This window comes from Eschrichtius robustus, chromosome 15 (assembly GCF_028021215.1).
Source record: "Eschrichtius robustus isolate mEscRob2 chromosome 15, mEscRob2.pri, whole genome shotgun sequence".
NCBI lineage: Eukaryota > Metazoa > Chordata > Mammalia > Artiodactyla > Eschrichtiidae > Eschrichtius > Eschrichtius robustus.
This window is the reverse complement of record NC_090838.1, coordinates 90441406-90466302: the sequence shown is the minus strand read 5'-3', so window position 1 is coordinate 90466302 and position 24897 is coordinate 90441406. Positions and strand designations below refer to the sequence as shown.

The window sequence follows — 24897 nt, the reverse complement described above, 5'->3', positions numbered from 1 at the left end:
TGTAACACCTACGGTTATTTTTAATATTTTTTATTACAAAACATGAGAATGCTATAAAACACGGTCATACCTCCAAGAGTTCTCTGTTGCAACATTACTATAATTTTCTTGGACAATGAAACCAATACTAACTGTACAACTATTACATGTTTCTCCAAGTGCCCACCAAAACCAGAACACCCTGTTCAATTCATCAAAGATTTGAGTACCTACAACTTACTGGGCATTGTGACTAGTTACCTGGTGCTAGTTAGACCCCCAAGTACAGGACACAGAGCTGTGCTCCCAGAGTGAAGTAGGAGATGTCACAGCGCAATGAAAAGAAGACCGGGGTGCTATTCTGGCAGTGAGCTATGGAACTCTGGGCAGGTCAATCAATCACCTTCATAACATCGTGTTGTCATCTGTACATAAAATGAAGGCTTTTCAATGTGGAAAACATACAACATCTAAAGTATACAGCTCACCTAGTCTTAACCTTCCTCTACTTATTTACTTATGAAATAGACAAGTACAGGAGAATTTTCATATTTTGTAAGTTCCCAGCTACATTCTTAAATTAGAAGAAATCAATCCCAAATAGAAACACATTCTATCCTTGACAAAAACAAAAACTCTAATCCTTTACAAAATCTCACTGTCACATCCTCACCAGCAGAGTTATCTTTAAAACACATCCACAGGTACCTATATTTGCTGAGCAGTCTGGCTTAACCCTAAGTTAACTTCATATTACTTTTAGGGAAAGAAGGATAGTGGAATTCAGAAGGAAGAGAAGTAAGTTTGGGGGAGGTTGGGATTAGCAGATGCAAACTAGTATATATAGGGTGGATAAACAGCAGGGTCCTACTGTAGAGCACAGGGAACTATACTCAATACCCTGTGATAAACCATAATGGAAAAGAATGTGAAAAAGAATGTATATATGTATCACTGAGTCACTTTGCTGTACAGCAGAAATTAACACAACATTGTAAATCAATACTTCAAGAAAATTTAAATGTAAAATAAAAAAAAAGAAGAGGAGCAAGCTTTACAGTCAGTCCGTTCCTGTGGCCCGAGTCCCACCTTTGTTCTTCCATCTGTTGTAGATGCAGGGGAGAGGGACATCCGTGAATTCCAGCCGAGCCTGTGCCACACCCGATGCAACACCTGGCACAAGTCCTTAAAAGCCATCAGTTCACTGTATCCACGCTACACTTTATCAATGAAGATGAATTCTAGTATCTAGTGAACTTTTTAAAGAAGGAAGTATTAGAAATAGTACAAAACACACCCTAGCTCTTTTGTGAAAGGTCCATGCTTATTTGCTCTACACCAGGTGTTCTCAGTGGGGTGACATCGCCCTCTAAGGGGATGAAAAGTGGTTCTAAGAGGTGGGGGAAAAAACCTACCACTTTTATGTATAAAGATACACGTACAGTACATGAGCAGATGTGTGCAGACTGTAAATTTTCACTGGGGTGATTAGGAAAGAAAAAATCTTAGAAATCTTCTTAGGGAGGTGATTGTGAAAATAAGGGTGTGATTGCTGGGGACACAGTGGGACTACTGGTTCTCAAAATTACTGCCATATTTTTTAATTATAATAAATCAAAGCTTAATCAATTTCTAATTAACTTTAAGAACTTTTCTTCAAGGACTTGCCGTATACCAATATTAAAATAATAACAGAGAGGTACAACTTGTGACCTTTATCTATAAAAAGGCTGAGGAAGGAAGACAATCCAAATTAGGAAGCTGAAATCTAATATCAAGATCATTCAAATTAAGTTAGAAGTTACTGAAGGTAAGAAAATGTCAGATAAAATTTAGCATCCCACAAGCCTGTACATCATTTCTCTCTCAGCAGCTAAGAGAGAGAAGGTAGTTCGTTAAGGTAGGTAGGAAACAGAAGATAAGGGAAGAGTATTTGGAAGAGGGGGCACACGGCCTGCTGTTGAAGCTGATAGCTGACACTGATGCACGGACCGCTCCCCTGACGATGGGGTCAGGCCCGTGGCCAGCCTGCCGGAGCCCCGGGAGGCTGGGACCAGGAGCCAGGAGCAGGCTGTGAGGCCTGCAGCGTCTAACGGGCCTCTGAGGACCCGGAGGAAGGGACAAGAGGTCACAGTGCGCAGAGACCTCCCTCCCTTCCTTTTGCTATCACTCCTGTCTCGACAAGAACGGCACGTTCAGTACACCGTGCTCCCCTCCACCTGAACAGCGGTAAAGCTGTCAGGCCTCACAGGGCCTTGCTTTGTCACCGGGGTGAGCGGGTCTGCTCCTTCCTGCCTGAGCATGAACGCCCCGGGAGCGAGCACCTGTCTCCTCCTCTGTGGACCCAGCTCAGACGGCGCTCAAAGCCCATCAGAGCCCATCAAACGTGCCCTACGTCGGGCCGCTTCTTCCGTGGCACCTGCCTCCCCAGCCTGAGCACGGGCAGAGGCCAGGGTTTACACAGCTCTCACTCTCCCATCTCTAGGAGCATGGTGCCAGGAGTAGGGAGGGCACCCACCAAAACCTGCCGACCAGTGTCCTGCAGCCCCGTGGGCATCAGGCCCAGCATTGCCCATCCTCCAAGGAATATGCCTCAATTTCCAATCACCAACACAGCTGTTAGGACTAAAAAAGACAGTCTGCTCTGGCTGATCTGATGGGCAATATCCACCCAGCCCTTAGGGTCCAGATCGTATCAGCTCTCTCAATAAGCCTACTGAGAACCTGACATTTAAAACTGTTAATACTTTCAAAGGTTCCGTAAGTTGAGAGTCAGAGATCTGAGTTCTAGTCAATGAAATCCAACTCGCAATGTGCTCCTGAGCACGGAGGGTCAGGGTCTCTACGCTGGAATCCTTCAACCTGCAGGTGTGAGGGGGCGGCTTCTTTCCTTAGGGTCCATTAAAACAAGGGTTTTCAAGCTTGAGGGTGCCTCCGAATCCCCTAGTGGGCTTACTAAAACCCAGAATTTGGGGCCCCAATCCAGCATTTCTGATGCAGGGGTCTGGGATGGAGCCTGAGACACTGCGTTTCTAACAAATTCCCAGGTGCGCCTCCTGGGAGACCACACTTTGAGAATCTACCACTTTGACCCCATCCTACGCCAGGAAGGCCTAGTGAAGGAAGGACCATGGGGCCAGTCAAGCCCGAAGACCGGACTTGGGGCAGTGACGGGCTGCAGCGAAACATCAGCCCACAGAGCACCATTTCACCTCTGTCTGCCGTAAAGCACTATATACTGTCTGCCTCTGCTCTCTCTGCATCACCCCAAGAGCATGAGCCCCCCTTTGCCCAAAGCAATTATCAAACACAAATAAGGGCACGGAACTGCATGGCAGTATTTGGGTATAACGTGGTCCATCATCCAGACGATCAAGCCTCAGCTTTTTAAAGTTATATTTTGAAATATATGCCTTTTTATATAGTTTTGACTTGTGAAACATGTAAATGATTCACACATTCAAAAATTAAATCAGGAGAAAAAGGAAACCCTATAAATGAATCAAAATAGAAACTGAAGCCAGTAGCTGCATATCAAATTGATAAACCATACAGAGAAATTAGTATTTCAAGTAACTTCTGAATATAGCACTCTGTAAATCCGTCACAGATATAGCCTAAGGACAAAAACAGCTCCAGAGAAATCAAACTTCACTCCATGTCTATTGATAAGTAGTAACATTGTTATTGTAATTCTGAAATGATTTTATGTTTATCAAAGGATAAAGCAAACAAACATTATTTTATTAGGAACCAAGATTTTTCAGGCTAGGAGAAAAGAGAAAGAAATGTAAAATACACAAGATTTTTAAAATTAAGGAAAAGTTGATTTTGAAAAATATATTCCCAAGCTCCATCTACTAAAAGGGCCTAGAAGCAGAAAACCTCATCAGCAATGAGCACACTTAGCACCCAGATACTGGTTTCTAAATGCATTTCCCACCTACAGGAACTAAGGCTCCTCAGAGGAAGGGATCCAGATTCTGGAAGATGAGCCTCAAATATCTACTTGTGCCAAAAAACAAGGAAATACTCAAAAACTAATGGGGTCATATGAAAGGGCTACAGAAGGCAGTCCTGAAAGAGCTCCCGTGGCCAGATCTGGCATGATTTCATTAAATAATACTAATGGCAGCTACAACTGATGGAAACACATTGAATGAATAAATCTGCCCACGTCTACAGCAGTATCTGGAATAAGAAAGAAGACAAGAAAGGGTGGGAGTGGGTAAGAAAGGAAACTCTTCTTTACAGACTGATGCAAGCTAACAAGCCTAGAAGACAGAATCTGAAAACCACCACCTTGGGCTTCCCTGGTGGTGCAGTGGTTGAGAATCTGCCTGCCAATGCAGGGGACACGGGTTCGAGCCCTGGTCTGGGAAGATCCCACATGCCACGGAGCAACTGGGCCCGTGAGCCACAATTACTGAGCCTGTGCGTCTGGAGCCTGTGCTCCGCAACAAGAGAGGCCGCGATGGTGAGAGGCCCGCGCACCGCGATGAAGAGTGGTCCCCACTTGCCGCAACTAGAGAAAGCCCTCGCACAGAAACGAAGACTCAACACAGTCATAAATAAATAAATAAATAAATAAATAAAAGAACGTGAATTTCTTAAAAAAAAAAACCACCACCTTGCAATCATAACTATTCACACAGCATCACCTGCAGATTACCTCCCAGTGCAGAGTTGAGGGCGCCCCTCGACGATGGGGAACTCTGCAGTCGCCTCCTCCATCAAGAGGTCAAACTGGCTTCACTAACACTGGGACAATCAGGATGGACATGCCCCCCTGAGGTCACGCAATAGCAAGAGCCCAATGCCACCAATGAGGTGTTCTTGCCAAAAAATTCTTATTCTGTGTCTAATCAAGCCCTCGACCTAATTTCCAGTTTACAGGAAATACAGGAGGAGGAACAAGTTAAAGCACAACATGAGGAAACTATCAGACAAATCCAGAATGTGGGGTATTTTACCAAACAATTGGCTGAGCTCTTCCAAAAGTCGATTTCGCTTAAAAAAAAAAAAAAAAGAGTAGGAGGGACATGGAGGTGCAGAGGAACTGATCTAGAGCAAAAGTGACAAGAGAGAAGCTAACCGTTGTATATACATATGTACCTCATGTTCTCTACCCAGTTATCTGTCGATGGATATATATACAATGGAATATTACTCGGCCATAAAAAAGAATGGACTAATGCCATTTGCAGCAATGTGGATGGACACAGAGACTGAGTGAAGTAAGTCAGAGAAAAACAAATATCATATGATATCACGCATACATGGAATCTAAAAAAACAGTAAAAATAAACTTATTTACAAAACAGAAACAGACTCACATAGAAAACAAACTCATGGTTACCAAAGAGGATAATGGGGGGGGGGTGATAAATTAGGTTTGGGGGGTTGACATAAACACACTACTATATATAAAACAGGTAAACAACAAGGACCTAATGCACAGCACAGGGAACTGCACTCAGTATCTTGGAATAACCTATAATGGAAAAGAACCTGAAAAGGAATATATATATATATATATATACACGTGTGTGTGTGTGTGTGTGTGTGTGTATGTATAACTGAATCACTTTGCTGTTCACTTAAAACTAACACAACACTGTAAATTAACCATGCTTCGATTTTTTAAAAAAGATCTTAAAAAAAGAGCGAGAAGATAACCAAATGTAATGCATAAACCTCCACCGGACTATGACCGTGAAAAAATGGTTGGAAAACCTTTCTCGCCACAACTGAGGATATTGAAATTGACAACATTAGGTGACAATCTGAAATCATTCATCCTCTCAGGTGGTATTATGATTATGACTGTATTTTAAGAGAAGTGTGCTCAAGTATTTACAAGTGAAGCATCTTGGTATCACAACAATATGCATGTACCACACACACAAATGAAATGTTCAGTTGTTGAATCTAGCGAAGGGTAGAGAATGTTCATTTTCTGAACAGTTCTGTAATTATGAACATTTTCATAATAAAAAGTTGGGTGGGAATTATTAAAATGAAAACACAAAATTCAATTCTCAGAAACAAATCCTAAAGAGTTTATGGACCTCAAGTTGAGAATTACTGATCTAGATAATTCTTTTTTTTTTTTTTTTTTACCTTCCAGAGTGTTAAATAGAAACAATGTGATACCCCAACTGCAAGAAACAAACTCTCAGCCCCTTATGCATGATGGGAATCATACAAGTTTGACATTGAGACACAAAGATTGAAATGAAGGGGCTATCAAGAATTCAAACAACCAACTCAAGTATCCCTCAAAACGCATCACACCACACACGCACACGTGCATGTCAAACTGGGGAAATCTGAATAAGCTCTGTGGACCGTATCAGTGGCGACTCTCTGTGGCTGCCTTGGTTCTAAGCCATGCAGGCAGACATATTTGCTATAATCTAACAAACACTGGAGTCCTGGTCAAATCCTTAGCTGGCTTTGTTTTGTGCAGGACTTCAGTTGTGACACTGTATTATAGTTAATACAAGATGTTACCCCTGGGGGAAACCGGGTGCAGGGTACAAGAAGCTTCCCTGTACACTTTCCTGCAAATTCTTGTGAATCTATAATTATCTAAAAAACAAAAACAACACATTATAGATCTCATGTCCTGGTCTTGTCCAGTTTGAACACGTCCTTCAACCCTTCCCACCACCAATCAGACAAATGACACGCTTTCTTTAAAAAGAACCCTTCAAAATCCTAAAGAAAATCGATTCTTAAAATAGTTCAAGCCCAAGAAGAAACAAAGACATTTGTCCGTCTCAAGCAAATAAATGCCTCCTTTCCAGACCCCTCAGTTTCCCAGACAGCCCCTGGCACCTCACCCCAGGGTGGGACGTGAATTCTCGGTCTGCTTTGTTTTCCAGGGTCACATAATGAAGCGCAGCAGGTGACGCGGACTCGGGGCAGCCGGCCTGGAGCGCGTTTATTCAGGGCTGCTGACAGCTGACAGCTGGGGGCAGAGCCGCCGGGCCACCTCCCTCCCCACACCTGCTCTCCTCTGGCCTTCGGAACCTGAGGAATAACCAGTAGCCCGGTAACTGCCTCCCAATTTCACCTAAGGAACAGGCTCAACCAGCAGGAGGAGTCTGTGATGCCTCCTAAGGATAAGCATCCACACCTTTTTGCTCCTGAGATGAAACTGAGATGAAACCACGGAGGACCCGGCTCTCAGCCACGGAACCCTCTACAACAGCCCCTCCTGCTGGAGCTGCAACAAGAAACATGGGCTGCAAATTCTCCCTCCTGCCAGCCTGCTCCCAGGTCCCGCCCACCCCGGCCAATGCCTTCAGCTTTGCAAGAAGAGCCGAGAGGCAGCCCCTTGATGCGGAGGGTGGGAGGCCTGCTCTCCAGGGGCCCCGCTGCACAAGCTCTCCACCCGCAATCACACCTGCTGGGGGCGCTGAGTGTGCCCCAGGCTACAGCACCAAGGTCACTCTGTAGAGAGGTCACTGCATTAAAACAGCACACAAGAAACAGTACTGAGAGGCCAACACAGTAAATGGTTGATTGGGTTTGTATTTTGTTCTGAAGACTCACCGTCTGGTTTTCATTTTACCTGAACACAGGGGTTCTGCATAATTGTTTTTAAAGGAATCTTGAAAATGCACTTGTCCAACACTGCCTGATTTTTTCAGGCAAGGAAACACCTCTTGTATGCAGCTCACCAAAAGTGTCTATTACACACATGGGTACGTGTTTTACAGCCGTGCTCACAAGAGAGATGATGGTGAGGAAACGCACCAGGGCACCAACAGCAATGACTCTAAGTGGGGGAAGAATGAGGGTTTAACGTGTCTTTTTACTTTCCTATATTGCACACTTTTTTTTTTAAAGCAATGATCGTACGTTGCACAGGACATCCACAGAGCTGACAAGCTCACTTAGATGCCCTTGGAGATGTCAGCAGCATGTCAGCCAGGGCAGCATGGGCTGAAGCCAGGAAAGAACCTCAACTCTCAGGGCTGGCAAATGCGTCACAGAATTCCCAAAGATGACGTTTAAAATGGTACCCCACGTCTGGCAGTAACCGAGTCAGGCGGGTGCGGATAACTGTCAGACGACAGCAGGCTCCAGCTACACCACCAGCCACCTGCACGGAAGCGTGGACAGAGGCCCGGCGGGAAGGGCCCCGATCGGTCCATGCACAGGGCACTTCATTGATAACCGACTGTGGTATTTAAATCACAGGAAGTCAGAATTTGTGGCTCCTTCACTGCTCTGTAATCTTAAAATTAACATTTAACTGGAAAGAATCCAACAGGATCACTAGAACGCAACAGAATCGCCCAGGAGGTTACGAGAATCTTCTGGCCAGCCAAGCAATGGTACTTTTCCATTATTAAAAAATGACAGAGAAAAGAGAGCAGTCACCGCATAAAATGTCACACCTTCAAATATCTGTATAAGGTTCTACCAGTTGCCCCATGGTCCAGAGACCACATTTTCTAATTCTTACTAAAACAATATGCATGCTGGAGATGTTACTAGAGACCAAGGTGAGAAGAGGGTGGAGAAGGAGCCCCTCTAGATGATCAACCGCACACGTGCGACCAGTTTAGCCATTTTCTCCCTCAATGGACCCCAGACTTAGGAGATTAGGGCTTGATTTAAAGGCATCCCAAATCCTCACGGTTTCTGGTTAACTCACGCTAGAATCTGTGATATATGATGTAAATCTTATCCATAATTAGGCAAGTTAGAAGCAATCATGAGCAGATAAAGTTTCAGATAAAAATGATTTAAAGTAAGATGGATTTGGCTCATTATAACCCATGGCTATTTTTTTCTAAATTAAATGTGGACTCGTGAGTATATGTACAGGCACACACGTAGGCTCACACACACTTACCTTTCCTTAGAGTTCATTTCTCCTCTTTCCCATCTAAAGCTACACAGTAAATCCTCATGTGACCATTTTAAGGACTATTTTTTGCTACTAAATTTTGCCAACAATCTGCTCAGCATTCTAGCAGATGTTTCTGTTTTCAAACCTCTGGGAACTTGGCTGTATCTGTTTTCCTTCCCCATGTTAAAAATAAAAGAAATGGCCCTAATACCCCCAGAGAAGCTTTTCCCACCCACCAACCTCAACCTCCCTACTCAGGTGACCTCTGTGATCCCTTCTCAAATCTTTTCTTTTCCATTAGAGAAGATGTTTCCAATTACGGTCCATTACATTGTCAAGGATGACATCACTCAGATGTGCTTTTTTTTTTTTAAAGAAAACGTTCCTTATTCTTAGTTACTTGGGGCCCATCTGCTGGCCCTTCTGAACCCACGGTGTCACATGAGTGCAATCTGCTTGAGATCGATTCTCCAAACACAGCAATTCCTTTTAAATGGTGGGCTGGAGAGACAGGGGGGGGAATCCTTGTTTTTTATCTAACAATTTCTTCAAAAACACTTGTGACCCAAGCTTACCTCCGTAACATCCATAACTTTGATGGCTGCCAGCTGACCTGTTTTAACATGTCGACCCTGAAAAACAGAAAAAAGAAAGAGAATGGGCACGGCTGTTCTGCACAGTCATTAGTACAGAATGGCTGAGGTTTCGACAAGTCACCTCTTCTGTACTTTTTCCCCCAAAAGTGATGACGAAAGAGTCCTATGCTCTCCAACAGAACAGTATGGTTCTGTTGGTTTGTAAGACTCGTGAACCACACTTAACAAACCAAACAATTAGTAGAACAAAGGAGTTTTGATAAGGAATCAATTCCCTCTTTCTTTCCCGGGCTTCATTTACATATCATTACTTCTCAATCTGAACGACGTAAATAATGTCTTCTTCCATACATCAGGTTGACCAGCCTTCCCTTCTCAACATTCCACATGAAGGAAATGACCAAAAAAGTCTGGATATTATTTATTGTCAAAAATGGGTAACAGTCATTTTCCGCTTGTATATCCCCAATACCCATTACTTGATTTTACAAGAGTTGTACTGAGAGTCTTCTTCGAAGCTTTGCTGTGATCCCAATGCAGGGAGGCTGGAGCATAGTTACTCGGCATAAAGGGGGTACACAAAGAGATGGGGGGCACAGAGAGCGCGGCCTTAGAGCTGTGTCGTCATTCCCAGTCTAGAACCTAAACGTTTGTCATCCATTTATATCACGCGCGTTTCAAACAAGCTTGATGCAGCTCTCCTGTCCCCTCCCCCAGACGAGGAGGGAGGGACTTAATCCCTACCCACCTTGCAAGGCTCTGCTGGGCATCTCTCAGGAGAGCAGCAAAGAGCTACCCTGACACGGTGAGCACCGGCTCCTTAAGGGCTCTGTGCAATATGCTCCTGCTGCCGCAAAGGTGAAACAGAAGGCACGTCCCCACCGTCTCCAAGAACCGGCCTCGCTTGTGGCCTCGTGATGGAAAGAGTTGTGAACTTTAGAACTTGAAACCTGAGGAAAGCTCCCCACTTATTCTGGAAAGCTTGGGCAGGGACTCAAATTACAACTCCGACAAAACAGTTCCATGAAAATGACACTGAATTACAACTCTCTCTCAACCCTCTGTGGTCACAGCGGGATGGGGTCCAGCACCGGCCCAGCAGCTCACCAAGCGGGGCTGGGCGACAGCCTAGACACGGGAAAGCAGGACAAATAAAGCCCACAGGCCTGGAACCTCGTTCCAGCATCACCCACCTGCAGACCCCCCGCCCTCGGGCTCAGAAGGGTGGCCCCATCCCGGCGTCCACAGTCAGACATCTGAAGAAGCTCGGCCTCTGCAGCAGGCGGTGCGGGGGCCCACGCGGGCCGGTCCCAGGAGCCCTGTCTCCTGCCTGGTCACCCGGCCCCAATGCCAGTCCCCGAATGCCCTTCCAGCCAACCCAGCCTCCCCAGGCCCACTGGCCCTCGTGCCCACATCACACTCCCCTGCATCCCCAGAGCCCAGGGCACAGCCTGCACCGCGGCTCTGTTCACAGCTGGGTGACCCACAATCCTGAAAGGAACGTCACCCTGTCTGTCTGTCCCCACTCGGCACATGACGTGGCCCGAGGGGCCATCTGGCATGGGGAGCAGCCCCACCGTGGAGACGGGGTTGGGGGAGGGGCGGGGGGGGGAACCAACCCTGTGTCAGGAAATAGACATCTGCTCACGGCACCCGGGCCCACGTGTCTAACTCGAACAGCCGCAGTTTAGTTACTCCCTGTCTGTCCAACAGCCAGCGTCCGTGGATGTGTCCACCTCTGACTCGCTCGTTTCAAGTTTCTACCCGTGGGTTCCAGGCTCTGGAAGCTCACCCTCCAGAGCGCGGTACCCACAGCTGTGCTCACACGGACACACGGAGCCGATGACCCTCTGCAGCTGCAGGACAGAGCACCCGGCCCGGCTCGGGCACCACAGCTGTGCCCACCCAGCGTCTCCTCCGCTCGGGGACCTCCGTCCCCTGTCGGTGGGGTGACAGCGCTGTCCACGTCACAGAGGTGTCAGTAAGAACAGCCGAGGGGCAAAGGACAGCACATGGCACAGGGTCAAGTGCAACCCTGGTGATAAAATACGGCTGCACCTCCTTTCCCGCCATCGATGACAGGAGATGGATTTATCAGTACAGACTCAAGCAACCAGGTGACTATGACGGGCAACACAGTCCTGAGGCCAAGGTATAGCTTCGGAGAATCCAAGAAGAAAGAGGAGAACTTAAGGGGACAAAGTAGCCTTTCAGGCCTTTCCACGTAAGGGACACGAAGATCAGCTCCTTCACCCCTGGTCAGCCCTCACATCTGAAAACAAACGCCCGTTACTCTTCCTGCAGTGGGGTCATGTCCAAATTACCACATCCGACTTCTCGCGGATGGAACCAAGTGATGAGAGGGAATGTCCAGAGAGCTGTCCCGCTTCCCTGCTTTTCAAGAGGGCAGGTGGTGAGACAGAAGCGTGTCGGTGAGATGGGGAGGAAGGAGGGCCTTCTAAGCATCTGATCCTCAGGAAAACCCACAGACCGATAGAAAAACCTCCCCAGACGTTTCTAAATTAGAGGCATCTTCCTTTTCTCCCTCAACGCCTGAACTCAAAGCCACCGTGTATTCTTCAGCCTCAGCAGTGTGGCGATGGTGTGAAAGCTGAGGGTCGTGGGTTCACTCTATTTGTTCACGTAGAATGAGACTCCCCCACTGAGGGAGGATGGAATTAGGACCTAACAGCAAATCATTATTTTTGTGTTGAAGGACAGCCCATGCAAAGGCAGTAGCCTTCACTAACACACACCAGGTCTTTCAGAGTTAGGTCCATTTGAGTTTAAATTTAAATCAGGAAACTAAGAATTCTGCCTCCCTCCCAAGAATCAAGACAACATGCTGGAAGACACGAACCTGGGACTGGGCAGCCTTGGACTCTCATTCCTCTGCTACCTCCTCAACTGCTGTAATTTCCTTGGAAAAGCTGCTTAACTTCTACAAGCTTCCTAAGGTCCCTGTGGGATCCAGTGTGCTAAGGGACCTAAAGCCCCTTCTAGAATAAGGCAGGCTATAAATAAAGTGCACGGCGTCTCCACCCAGACATCACCCCTGGCACCCAGGGAGCACCCAGGGGATGGTCTTCCTCTCCCCACAACCAGAGAGCCACGCTGACTCCCTGACCCTGCTCCTCCCTAGTTCCATCTGCAACTCACTCAAACCCAGTCAAGGTCGGCCCATTTCTATTTTCAAAAGGCTGGCCAATACAGTGAGGTGCTAAAATAATGTACTTCTCTAATTATTTTTTTTTTTTGAAAGAAGAAAAAAAGAAAACCTCCAGATGTGAAACTAACAGAAGTCATAACCTGTGTGCTGAGTTGGGCTATCTTTGTGTCAAGGAACCAAAAGGGCCAACAAAACAGCCTGAGGAGGAAAGCTCCAGACGAATGCACCGAGTGTTAATATGTGTGTGATCATGTGCAAAGGAACAAACTTCGTGGCACCTGATTCCTTTCTGGTCTTTAAATGAGGAAAACGCATGTTTCTCTTTTTAAAAGGAAAACTCAAACTACCGTTAGCAGGCGTCCAAGCTGAGGAAAATGCCCTAATTTTCAACTCTCCGCCATGTTTCTGAGTCGAAATTGCCAGCTTGCATTTGCAAATACGCATTACATTTATGACACAAGTTCCAAGAAGGAAAAGAAAAGAAAACACACACCACCACTTGGTTTTAAGATGCGGGCACTGTGGCAGCCTGTCTGTCTGCCTCTAATGAAGTCTGTCTGTAAGCCACAGAGAGGAGCCAACGGTAGAAGGAACAGCATTCAAGGGAAGCTTTTAAATCCCAAGAGAAAAAGATGGTGAGGTTCCTATCTTCTTAATTTTCCACTATCGCCAAGTACTAGGAAGCTACCTCAGGCTGCATAATCTTTACCTAGAACCCCAATAACTCCATTAAAATACATCTGATGAATAAGTATGCTCGCTGGGATGGTGCTCGTGATTGTTTGAAATGAGTGAACACAACTTCTATGTTCACTTTTTCACGCAGAAGCAAGAAGTCTAAAATTTAATGTACCCTTTCTGTACTCTTGCATTATTTCAGTGATATTTATGTTACTTCCCTTAGGCATCAAGAGCCTTCCTATCCCTGACCCAGAGAAACAAGAAAGGAACTAGTAAACCTTTTTGATCTTAACTCTTCCAATTAGCAAAATAAAGCATTTAAGCCCTTTATCTCTATGACTGAAATTGTGAACTCCTTAAAAAAAATTTTTTTCCAGAAAACAACTGAGAAGGGAGAAATCTTTTGCAAAGAGTTCAGTGGTACATTCTTATTGCCCCTAAAACTTAAAAAATGCCTAATATTGGCCCTGAAAGAAAAATTTTTTTTAAAGCTTTTTTTTTTTAATTTTTATTTATTTATATTTATTTTTGGCTGTGTTGGGTCTTCGTTTCTGTGTGAGGGCTTTCTCCAGTTGCGGCAAGCGGGGGCCACTCTTCATCGCGGTGAGAAAAACTATTTTTGATATTTTGTAGTGCATAAAAGTCTAGGTTAGGGAAACCGAAATTCAGACCCAGTACTTCTCAATTATCATGGTGTCTAATGGTTTGGTTTGCAAATGTTAATTTCATTTTCTTCTGGTCAGGGATCATGATTCATCTTTTCTTACTACAGTTCTTGGAACTTCCTTTCTTCCACAAATATTTATTGAATAAATGTTATGTTGCAAGCACTTTGCTGGACCAAAAAAAAAAAAAAAGTATGCTCACTGGGAGGCAAATATTCCGGGGTCTCATCCACAAGAGGAAACTCAGGCAGGAAAGTCAGAGAAGGGGATCTCTTGAGTCTGTGACACGATGAGCGGTAGGGAAACACACCTTAGGGATGACAGGTATTTTCTTGCCTCCACAAGCCTGAACTTGTGTGTGTGCACTCACAGCCTGAACTCCAGCAAGGACACCGGGAGACAGGCCGTGAGGACAGGACACGGGGCACCAGGATGTCCCCACTCTTGGGACACTTAGTGAACAAAGAGCTTTGTGTGCGTTATCCTTTACTCCTCACACAACCCAGCATGGGTACCGTCATCCCCATTTTACAGATGGAAAAAGTGAGGCTTGGAGAGGATTAAGTTAACCGGCTCAGGACTCACACGCAGACCTGTTCCCTACACCAGGCTGTGGACCTTCAGAGAGAAAGGACCGCAAGTGTCCTACTGAACCAACTTCCAGAGGGGCTGCCAAGGCTACTGTTCTACAGCTTAAATACCTTAAGTGATTATAATCAAACATGGCAATGCAGTAGCCAGTAATAAAAACTGACTCAATCCCTGGCCTCTCTCTCTCATGAGAAATCAGCAAAAGTCAATGAAAGAACATCCCGAAGGAATTCTCTGGGGAATCTGAAGGTATGTGAGCACAGTATTGGAGACAGAATGCTTTTGCTTTCTGCTGAGTTTAATCTGAAAGAAAACTTTTCAGATTAGCTGCCTGCAATTGGCTTTCTATTTGCTTAAGAGCAAAGCCCATCAACGCCAACCTCAGTAAGTGGAGGGCGGGCTGCACTTAACCAGTGGCCGGGACACGCCCTGTACGGTGAAGGGAGAGCCCACCGACCCTGCCTTCAGGGAGCTGGTGGTTGAAGGCTGCAAAACAGTCCACGAGAAGAAGCGTTACATGGTGACAGAAAAACACTACTCTGTAGCAGGAACACTCAGGAAACAGCACAGGGTGAAGCCAACGGCTCTGGGTGACACGAAGTGCCTTTAAAGGTATAGTCAGAAAGACATCACTGTGAGGGCCGCAGGGGGTCTGCAAGGACTGCCTGGTAGCCCCAGAGATTTCAGGGGGCAGGAGATGGACCCCTTGAGATCTGAACTGGAAAGCATCCTCACCAAATCCCAGAAAGGGACACGTGTGTAGGCGTCGCCAGGCCAGGGGAAGGGGGGAACCCAATGATTCAGACCCAAACATGAGACTTCTGTAAGTGGAGTGCAGGAATCCATGACTTTTTAACCCCGTCTCTATAGTGATTCTTATGCATTCTGAATTTTGAAAATCGCTTCTCCGCGCTTGTATGAGAAAGCCCAAATTCAAGTTCTCGTATCCTTTCTGGACTACGTAGTATTTGTTACCATAAAGATATGCACTCATTGTCTTAAGCTGGGGTTTTGGTGTGGGAAGGTCAGACTCGTAACAAACATGTTCTAACAAATGTCAATTATGTGTGTCACAAAAACATATAACTATGCTCTGAAATGTCCAAAAGCTCAAAGAACAGGCAAGCCTAGTTCATCAAAATGGTTGATTTTACAGATGAGAAAGTAAACCCAGAGAGCTAAAAGGAGACCACTTAGTGGCTCAGCCAAACCTGGTCTGTCAATTCTCTCCCCAGATGTCTCGCTCACATCACTGACCGTTTAACTTAAAAATTCCAGTGGGGAAGGGAGATGACAGAGCACAAAGGATTTTTAGGGCAGTGAAAATGCTCTGTACAATACTGTAATGATGGATTTATGTCACCACATATTGTCCAAACTCACAGAATGTACGACACCGAGAGTGAACTCTAATGTAAAGCGAATGATTACGATGTGTCAATGCAGGTTCATCAGTTTTAACACCTGTACCATTGGGGGGGGGGGGCGGCGGTGCTAATAGTGGGGGAGGGTTATGCAAATGTGGGAACAGGGCTGTACAGGAAATCTCTGTACCTCCCTCTCAGTTTTGCTGTGAACCTAAAACTGCTCTTTACAAATTAAGTCTTTAAAAAATGTTTTAACTCCAATTATAATCCCCCTTATATGTCCTTGTTTTAAAGGGTAAACATGAAACCGACCTGACCACATGATGGACAGCATGAGCTCAGCACCAGGCGATGCACTGACCACTTTCTAAGGTTCCACGTCCATCCACCCAAAGGCAAAGACCAAGCTTATCTGGTTCTGCACTGTAAATCCCAAGACCACAGACCCCACCCATGAGTGTTCTTCTCCAGGAAGTGTCCGCAAAAAAATCCAAAATGTAACCAGAGGGAGAGGGTGTGTTACCCAGACAGCACCCCACGAGCCATGTAAGATAAGGAACCAGGTAATTAACGGGGGAGAGAGAGAGAGCTTAGAGCACTTCGGGAAGGAACGCAGTCTCCTAGCCACCTCCCGACACCAGAGCAGGAATAAGGGCGACGGTGACACGCTGTCACACCAGTGACACACACTTTGTGATCCCACTCCTCCTCCAAAGCCCAGACCCGGGTGAGGCAGGCACTTTATCCTTGTGACTACTAGTTATTACTATAATCAGGATCTGTTCATCCGCTTCTCCCTCTGTTCCATGTTCAGGGCTGTGGGTGAGCAGGAAGAGAGAGAAAGCACAGGAATATGCAAGTGTTAGGAGATCAAGACTCGTGATTTAGTAAGAGAACCACGCTTCTATTCCCTGAAGTGTTTAAAACTAAGACCTCCATGTAGAATTCTGCCTTTCTTAGGTTGGACCTGCCTCACCCTATAACAACACTCCCTTTAAAGAAATTTATGCCTCAGTAGCAGAGAATGTGCAAACGTTTAACTTCTACGAAGAATGAAACAGCCAAAACCAATAGCAGGGTAAGACCCCCACACTACCCAGCGCCCACCCCCAATGAACGAGTCTTTTTTGTTGCACAGCTGAGTTAGCAGGTAGTAAAAGTGAAATAATGTAGGCAACACATCTTTTTTTTCTTTAAGAGACCAATCTGGATGGAAATCTTTCTAAAGCCTGAAATCTTGAAGACATTAAAGATGCTTTTCTTAATGGCTCAGGGAAAACATTATGAACTTCAATTACCATCCTGTCCTTGCAATTAAGTGACAGCCGCAGGGAATATTACATCAGGCAGCAATATTCTGACTCCAACAAAGAAAAGGCCCGGTCATCTGGGCTCTGCACGCCTGTTCTGTCACTTTCGGTTGTGTTCTAGAACAGATATGGGGGGTGGGGGGTAGGCTGACCAGACAGCAAGCTAAGTTCCAGTTAGGTGAGCGATCACTACAGCAAATACCCCCTCCTGTTGCAAAGTGGAGACAACCTGGATGGGCGCGTGAATGAAAGGGCCCGAGGAAGAGGCACTACCATGAGCGCTTAGGAGTGATTCCCTCAAAGCGGGGGGGTGTGTGTGTGTGTGCGCGCGTGCGTGTGTGCGCACGTGCCTGGGCAGTGGGTGGGCAACTGAGACAGTGCCCCTTCCAAGGAGGCAGCAGCCCTGCGGTGCAGCACAGATGCGAGCCGCTGTCTGGGCTATGACGTCAAGTGTGAGGAATTACGTTGTAAGAGGGAGAGCAGCAAATTAAAAAGCACCAATAGTAAAGGGCCCACAAACACAAGGAAGGACAAAAACTTAGCATATCCATTCTCACATTGATAGTAAAAGAAAAGGCGTTGGCAAGGCTTCATATCAAAGCATCGAAAACAATGGAGATCTTGGATTCTGCAAGCATCTATTGCTAACATTTATTACACACTTGCAATTGTCTTTTCCTCTACTCACCAGAAAAACCCAACTGACTTCAGATTGAGCAATTTTAGTTTAAAATAACAAAAGAAGGTTTAACAGCATGAAAAAACCTCCAAACCCTTTACTAGAGGTAAACCTATGTATGAAGCTATTCTTTTACCTTAGCCACTAAGAGATAAGGCACCACATTCCACAGCTGAGCAGTCAAATCTGGCAACGCTGCTAGACCTGAAACCAACCATGTGATGCGGACAAGATAAATTCAAATACTGCCCTTCTGAAGGTGATGTGATTCAGCACTGGATAAAAGAAAACTGACCAAGGGGGACACACACACGACCCACGAAACACACACTACCTACTTACGGGCTCTCACAGCAAGAGCTGCACAAAAAATACATTCTTTTCACATTCGCTGACTATCTGAAACTACTAAAAATAATGAGTTCACCTTCCTCTTCTTTTCTATGTTATCAATATTTTTATGATTAAAACTTCTGTTAATACTTTTCAAGGAGAAAAGTAAGAAACTATTTTTTTCATTAGTTCCTTTATATCACATATTAAGGTGTGTAAATACTGCATAATGGTGCCCAAAGCAGGCATTGGAGTCAGGAGCCCAGGAGGGAAGCCCCACTCACTCCAGCGCACACCAAGGGTGACCTCGGGCCACTTCCTCAACCTTTTCTGGACACCGCTGTCTTCCTCTGTAAAACGGGGGTAAAAACAACTTTCTGCAGTAGGGCCTGTTAACTATAAAAAATGAACACCTGGTAGCAGGCCTGGTCCCGGTGGACAGCGCCGTGACTGGAGTGGAGGGACTGCAGTGGGACCACAGAAGGGACCAGCGTCACCCGTCACAGCATCTGAGAGACCAGCTTTAAAAGCAGGAGAGTCCCCTAAAGGACCGCGGGTTGCTAGATGCTTCCCTCCAATGTGAGATACCTTCCAGGGGGGTAAAAGATCAACCTAGTTATACAGACTCTACCACAAAATACTAAATGTGTCTATTCGTTCAGACTTCAAACAAAATATATACCCAGAATTTTTCTCTTGAGACCCATACAAATTAATAGCACTTGATATATATGTATATCAAATATGTATACACATAGAAAATTAGATATTGATATATTAGATGTTGATCTATTTTCTTACTCACTTCAAGTCACATTACCACGTCCCATTACTTTAATTACTGCAAGAGTAACGATCCGTGTTTAATCTATAATATAATCCTCAGTCTGAACTCCTCTCTCTTCGGCCTTCCCTCGGCAACAGGCAGGGTGACCACAGTCCCCTATTTCAAACTAGGGAATCCTGTCTTTACTTTTTTATATAGTTTTAATTCTTGAATTGCTCAGATGAGGAGGTAAGAATCAGGGGAAGGAGCTGGGCCGCATGTCTGACCAGCTGGGGAAGCGCGTGTCACACCACAACGTTAACCGAGTGGGGCTGAACGGCCCCGACCAGCGACCAGCGACCAGCGACCGGCGACCAGCGACCGGCGACCAGCGTGAGGCCAGGGCAGACACAGCGCCAGGGTTCCAGGAGGAGGCACACACAAGACAGTGCACTTTCCATGAGAAGGCTGCTCATCACGGTGGCTGACCGTTTACCCAGAACACAAGACGAGGCACAGGCTTCTGTGTGCCGCCCTCTTCCTCCTCCCACGGCTCCTCCCCTCCCCCCCCCCCTTCAAGAAGTTTTCCTACATTTCTCCCCGTGACTTCCCAATACACTCAATTTTTAGAATTATACCCCACAGAGTAATTTCAATACTGAAATGTCACTGTAAGCATCATTAAGGCACTCAAACTGAGCTCTTCTCGTTGGCTTAGAGTAAAAGGGTAAGAGTTTCAGACAAGAAACTCTTGTGGGAAGGCAAGAGGTTCAGTGACGCGAGGGATCCTGTGCCATTCTGGGCTCCTGGTCCACCCCTGGTCCTTCCTAGTCACCACCAGCCCAACCCTTCGGTTAAGGTTTTCAAATTGTTCCTTACTTTTTCTCAGCCCTTCAAGAAGCTGGCTCTAAAATAACACTGCCCTTGAATCCTTGAATCTGGATATATATTTATATAAAGTCAGACTGTATGCAGCTTTGTGTCTCCCTGAACGATTTCGGAATACAAGAATAACCTGGTTTCTGAACCTGAACCACTTCCGCTGCTGTGTCTTCGGCACCGGCACAGTGAGAAGGCACAATTCTTCCCTGGCATGTGGTCTCTAAGGGCAGTGTTGGTTTCCCTTCTGGTTTTCAAAGTCTGTATACAACTCAACTTGCTCGTGCTAAAAATTCATGATACTTCATACATATTCATAACTCCACTATTCTTCCTAAAAAGAGATAAAAGGTTTGTTCTACACATACAACTCCTAATTTGCCTGTGCTGAATATGCATTGCTCCTAATTCCCTGTTCCTCCTTTAAAAAGAGGTAGAAGAGAAAACCCACCTTTAGAAAGATTCCCTTTGAGGTTCCACTTGACAGGATCCCTCACCAGAAATGATGCGCCCACGCCATCAACTCAAGCGCCACTCTTTCCTCCCCGGGATACAGAGCTCTGCCCGTGGTTCAGCCCAAGCCCACCTTCCCTTTCATCAACCCCTTGATGAGACCCCGTGTGAAAGGGCCCGCTGCTCCAGAGCTGGTACTCTCTTCAACCTACAGCCACAAGCATCCAAAATTAACCTACAGAACTGAAAGGGAACACTGAATTGAAACTCTTCAACCCACAAATACACCAAATTTTGCTTTAAACCCATGACCTTAAAAGTAAAAAAGAAATTTTGATCACCTGAGTCAACTGCTCGCTCAGGCACTAAACAGATTGATGACCTTGAATGAGTCCCTTAACTTCCCAGAAGCATGGCCATCTCACCATGAAATGTCGACGGCTCTGAACTGCTCCCCAGGCCGGCACTACGGTTCGCCAGGCACTGGGTTACACACCAGAGACACACCATGAACCAAGCAGGTGAGGTCTGTGCCCTCATTCTAAGAGGGGACACAAGCCATACAAAAGTGAATCCGCTGACGGTTTACCAAAAAAAAAAAAAAAAAAAAAAAAGGGCTCTAGGGGAAAACCTAGCCGGACGAGGAGAGGGCGTGCCCGGGGCGGGGGGAGGTCGCTATTTCCTAGCGGGTGGGCAGGGAGGCCTCTCCCTCTGGTACCCTGTCATTTGGTGATGAATGGCTTGCCCTGCAGGACCTCAGAGCCAGAACTAACCTCCACAGAGAAACAACCACACAGGCGCGCAGGCTGGGCCGCCGGCCTCCCTTGACCAGGGCGGCATCCTCGGTGGCTTGCAGGCGACGTGCAGGTCCTATGCCAGCTGCCACAGTGGTGACACCCTCGGCTCCCTCTTGTCAGCAGCACACACAGCCCCAGGGACGTCCCACGGCAGGGTGCCTGTGAAACGGGCCCGCCCAGCACGCAGGAGGGCAGGACCCTCTCCGGGCAAGCCAAGCCAGACCAGCACTGCCACCCCCTCCCGCAAAGCTGAGCCTGGGCTATGGAGAGAGGGCGGCGAGAGGCAGGACCACAGGCTCTGGCCAAAAGAAGCTTCAAGATTTCTCCACTGACCACCTGACTACACCGCTTCTCTTCAGCAAAACTCAGCCTCAAGGTTGAGGTCCGAGGCCTCTACTGGCAGAGCCTGGCTGTGATTCTCCAACCAAACATTGAAAGCAAAGTCTCCCTTCTTTCCCTAAGGACAACAGTCAGAGAATCATGTTTCGGATTGAAAAATAAATCCCTAAATTTACGGTGCACGTCACTGCATATTAATATTTGGTATGTGGCTGCTTGGGCTGTGAGGTTACAAAATTTAATTACTGAACAGTAACAAAAGCCAATGAACACAGTCACGTGAAAAACAGCCTGCGTGCTGTCTTATTATGGTTGCACTTCTACCATTTCAGATTCTCCTGGCATCTTACGAAGGCAATGCTTCCGGGTGCTACAGCCAGAAACCGCTCCCCAGATGCTAACAGCAGGTTCTTCCTGATAATTCATGACTAAACTGGACATCACATTTCTTTTAGTGGGTTTGGGGGATGGGATGGGGTTGGATATGGTTGCTTTTTGTCTTTTTTAATTGAACGTCCCAAAAGTTAAGAGGCTGCACATTTCTAAAACCCAGATTTTCAGTTTCTCTTGAAAATCAGATACGTTAAAGCTGGGTCCCGAGGCCCAGGGAGACGATGTGCAAAGCTAGGCTGGGCTGAGGCGGCCCCCTTGGGCCGGCAGCGGCTCTCCAGCCATTCCCACAGCTCCCACCCACCCGGACCCTCATGCATGTACGAGCGGGGACCGCGGACCCAGTGCCCTCGGTCAGAGGCTACAGCAGCAGACCCCTAGCTGACCACCGGTCACCAGGAGAGAGTTCTGTTGCTGCTGCCGCATGTTTTTTGTTTTGCTTGTAATTGTACATGCTTGGGCCTCACCCACATCTGTTGTATGTCCCTAAGGAGTCCCTAAGGAGTAGGGCCTGAGCATCCGTACCTTGTAATCTCCCCTAAATAATTCAGAATCACTGCAACCATGGCCTCATGACGGCAGGAATAATGTCAGAAAGACTCCAGCAGGCACCACCAAACCCCACGTTCTCCATAAAAAGTTAAAAGGCCCCCAAAACCCCCTCACCCTGGGTCACGTGCTGTAATAGGTTCAGCCTCAGGCCGTAGCTCACGAATGCATGCCTGTCCCCTCCCGGACGTGGGAGACACACAGGTGACAGCGTGGCAGCAGGGAAGCACCAGCACCAGATACCGCACCAGAGAATAGTCTGGCAGAAACACCGGCCGCGGACCACCGGGCAGCGCCCGCCCCCGGCCCCCGCTGCCGGGGCCACCACGCTGATTCATCACCCCAACAGGAGACGGTGAATCGCTAAGTCAGAGACCAGGAGCGTTAACCAGCCCCTGCCCGCGCCTCGCCCAGGGCCTGCACACCGCGGGCCCCAGCCAGTGGCTTTCAGTGGCCAAGGAGGAGTTGTGGGCGGGGGACACCTGTGTGATGGCTCACTCGGTGACGCACAGACACGACCTTCACAAACCACCACCTCCAACGGGGGGGTACGTCCTTGAAGTCCCTCAAGCAATGTCCTCCGAGAGCTTCCCGGCAAGTCCACCATGGCTGTCCCCACCTCAACAGACCCTCCAGGGATAAACCGTGAGATACAAACCCTTCTCAGGAAATACAATTAGGGGGACTGGGGGCAACGTGACCATGAGCTGACCCACCGCAGGCTGCAGGGCTCTGGCCACCCGCCTCTGGGGTGGCCGGTCAGGGCCGTCCTTTCCCGGGGCAGGTGAACAGCCATACCCCATGCTGGTCCCAAAGGGCAGAGGCCCCCAGGCCCCTCCCCTCCTGACCCGTACCCGACGGCGGCCCTGGAAAGCCACTCGCCAGCAACGTGCAACGTGCAGGAAGCTCGAGGGGGAGCCTGGTGGGGGAAGGAGTCCTGTAAAACCCCCAAGTGCCTACAACTCTGAACCCAAGGGAACATCACAAGGGTTCTGGTGACAGCCAGTCCTGTGTCCTGCCTGTGGTCACGAGAGAATCGACTCACAGGGGCGCACACCAAAAGAAAACAAAAGTCAACTTTACTTTATGACAAGGTGTGAAATAAAGTTTAAATACTAAAGGGAAGCAGGAATGATTCAAAACCCAGGGCACCTCCGGACCTCGGGCCTCTTTCCTGTTTACTCAGGGGCCGCCCCGCGGGCAGGCTGGCAGGCGAGCAGACAGACACATCCGCTGAAGGCTTCTGCTTTGTTACCGCTGTCCTCACTTCCTCCCCCTCCTGCCTCTCACTTTTCTTCCTGTTCTAACGACATCGCCACGCAACAAAGTTACACTTCCGCACTTCCGGGTAAAACACGGAAGCCAGGGCAGGTCTAACTCCTGCCCCGGGCGCTACCTTCGAGGGGGAAGCGCTGGCCGCCGAGGGTCCCTTAGGGCCCAGAGATTGTGCAGCATTTATGCCATCTGAGGGGGTGCCCACTTTGTGAAAACCCAAGGCAACGAAACTGAATGGTGCCAACCAGATGCAGCGGTACCGTCCCCCTGCGGGCACCTGCACCTCCAAGGATGCTTGTGGAAAGCCCAGCACAGGCCACGATACAGAAACGCACAAGCAATTCCTTACTTTGTATGAAACTGATGAAACACTGCAACACGAATGCCAGAGGCCTTCACTCACTGAGTTTTGCTCTCTGCCCTACTTTTCCCATCCCATGCGATTCCTCCAGGCTGGGGGATAACTAAGAAAACGCCACAGCAACGTCTCTTTCTCATCCTTTCCTGGACAGAATAGTCTCATCTGGAGCTCTAGAAAGGGAGTCACAACAACTCACAAGGAACAAAACTTGTACAGAGGCAAATATTTCTACAGTTATGCCTCTTCTCAATGAGCAGGTGTATTCCCTAAAGCAGGACTTAGAAGAATTTTTTTGCAATAGTCACCAAAGTCCACCAAGTTTGAAGAAATTTGGGGGATGTCCTTTTTCATGTATGTGAGCTACAACTTCACATATAGGGTTTGTTTAAAGTGGGTCAGGACACCTGACTGTATGCCCTGGGGAGACAATTTGCCCTCTTAGGGGATAAGAAAAAAACAAACAAACAAGGAGCCTGTGTGAGTGATTTTTCAGGCGGCTGAGATGCTGGGCTCTTCCCCAGTCCTCCCCATCAGGGGCCACACCCAAGTAGAGGCCAAGGGCAGCAATGTTATTTGGACAATGTCTGTTCAACACACTCTCAGCCAACAGAATTCTGAACCCTAGCAGAGTAATCGCATAGCACAAGGACGGCAGGTCTCACCACGTGAGGGAGACCCAAGAGGCCCAGAGAGAGTCCTGTGACCCCTCATGGACCGCAGCGTCAGGACCACCAGCAAATCAGATTCCCAAACCATCAATCTATCACAAAGCATCCAGACATTGTGCTTCACTCTTAGGCCTCTAGTAGATGATGGAGGGATTTTGCTTCTATTTAAGGGTTGACA

General features: G+C 47.3%; 1 protein-coding gene across 49 annotated transcripts in view; it reads right to left on the bottom strand.

The window, feature by feature from the left end:
• Positions 1 to 24897, bottom strand: part of MAP4K4 (mitogen-activated protein kinase kinase kinase kinase 4) — a 171120-nt gene that overhangs the window by 80477 nt on the left and 65746 nt on the right. For all 49 annotated transcript variants that reach the window (XM_068564415.1, XM_068564417.1, XM_068564418.1 and 46 more), the window contains one exon: positions 9427 to 9483. In XM_068564415.1, the coding sequence (XP_068420516.1) occupies positions 9427 to 9483 (57 nt within the window). The remainder of the gene's footprint in view (positions 1 to 9426; positions 9484 to 24897) is intronic.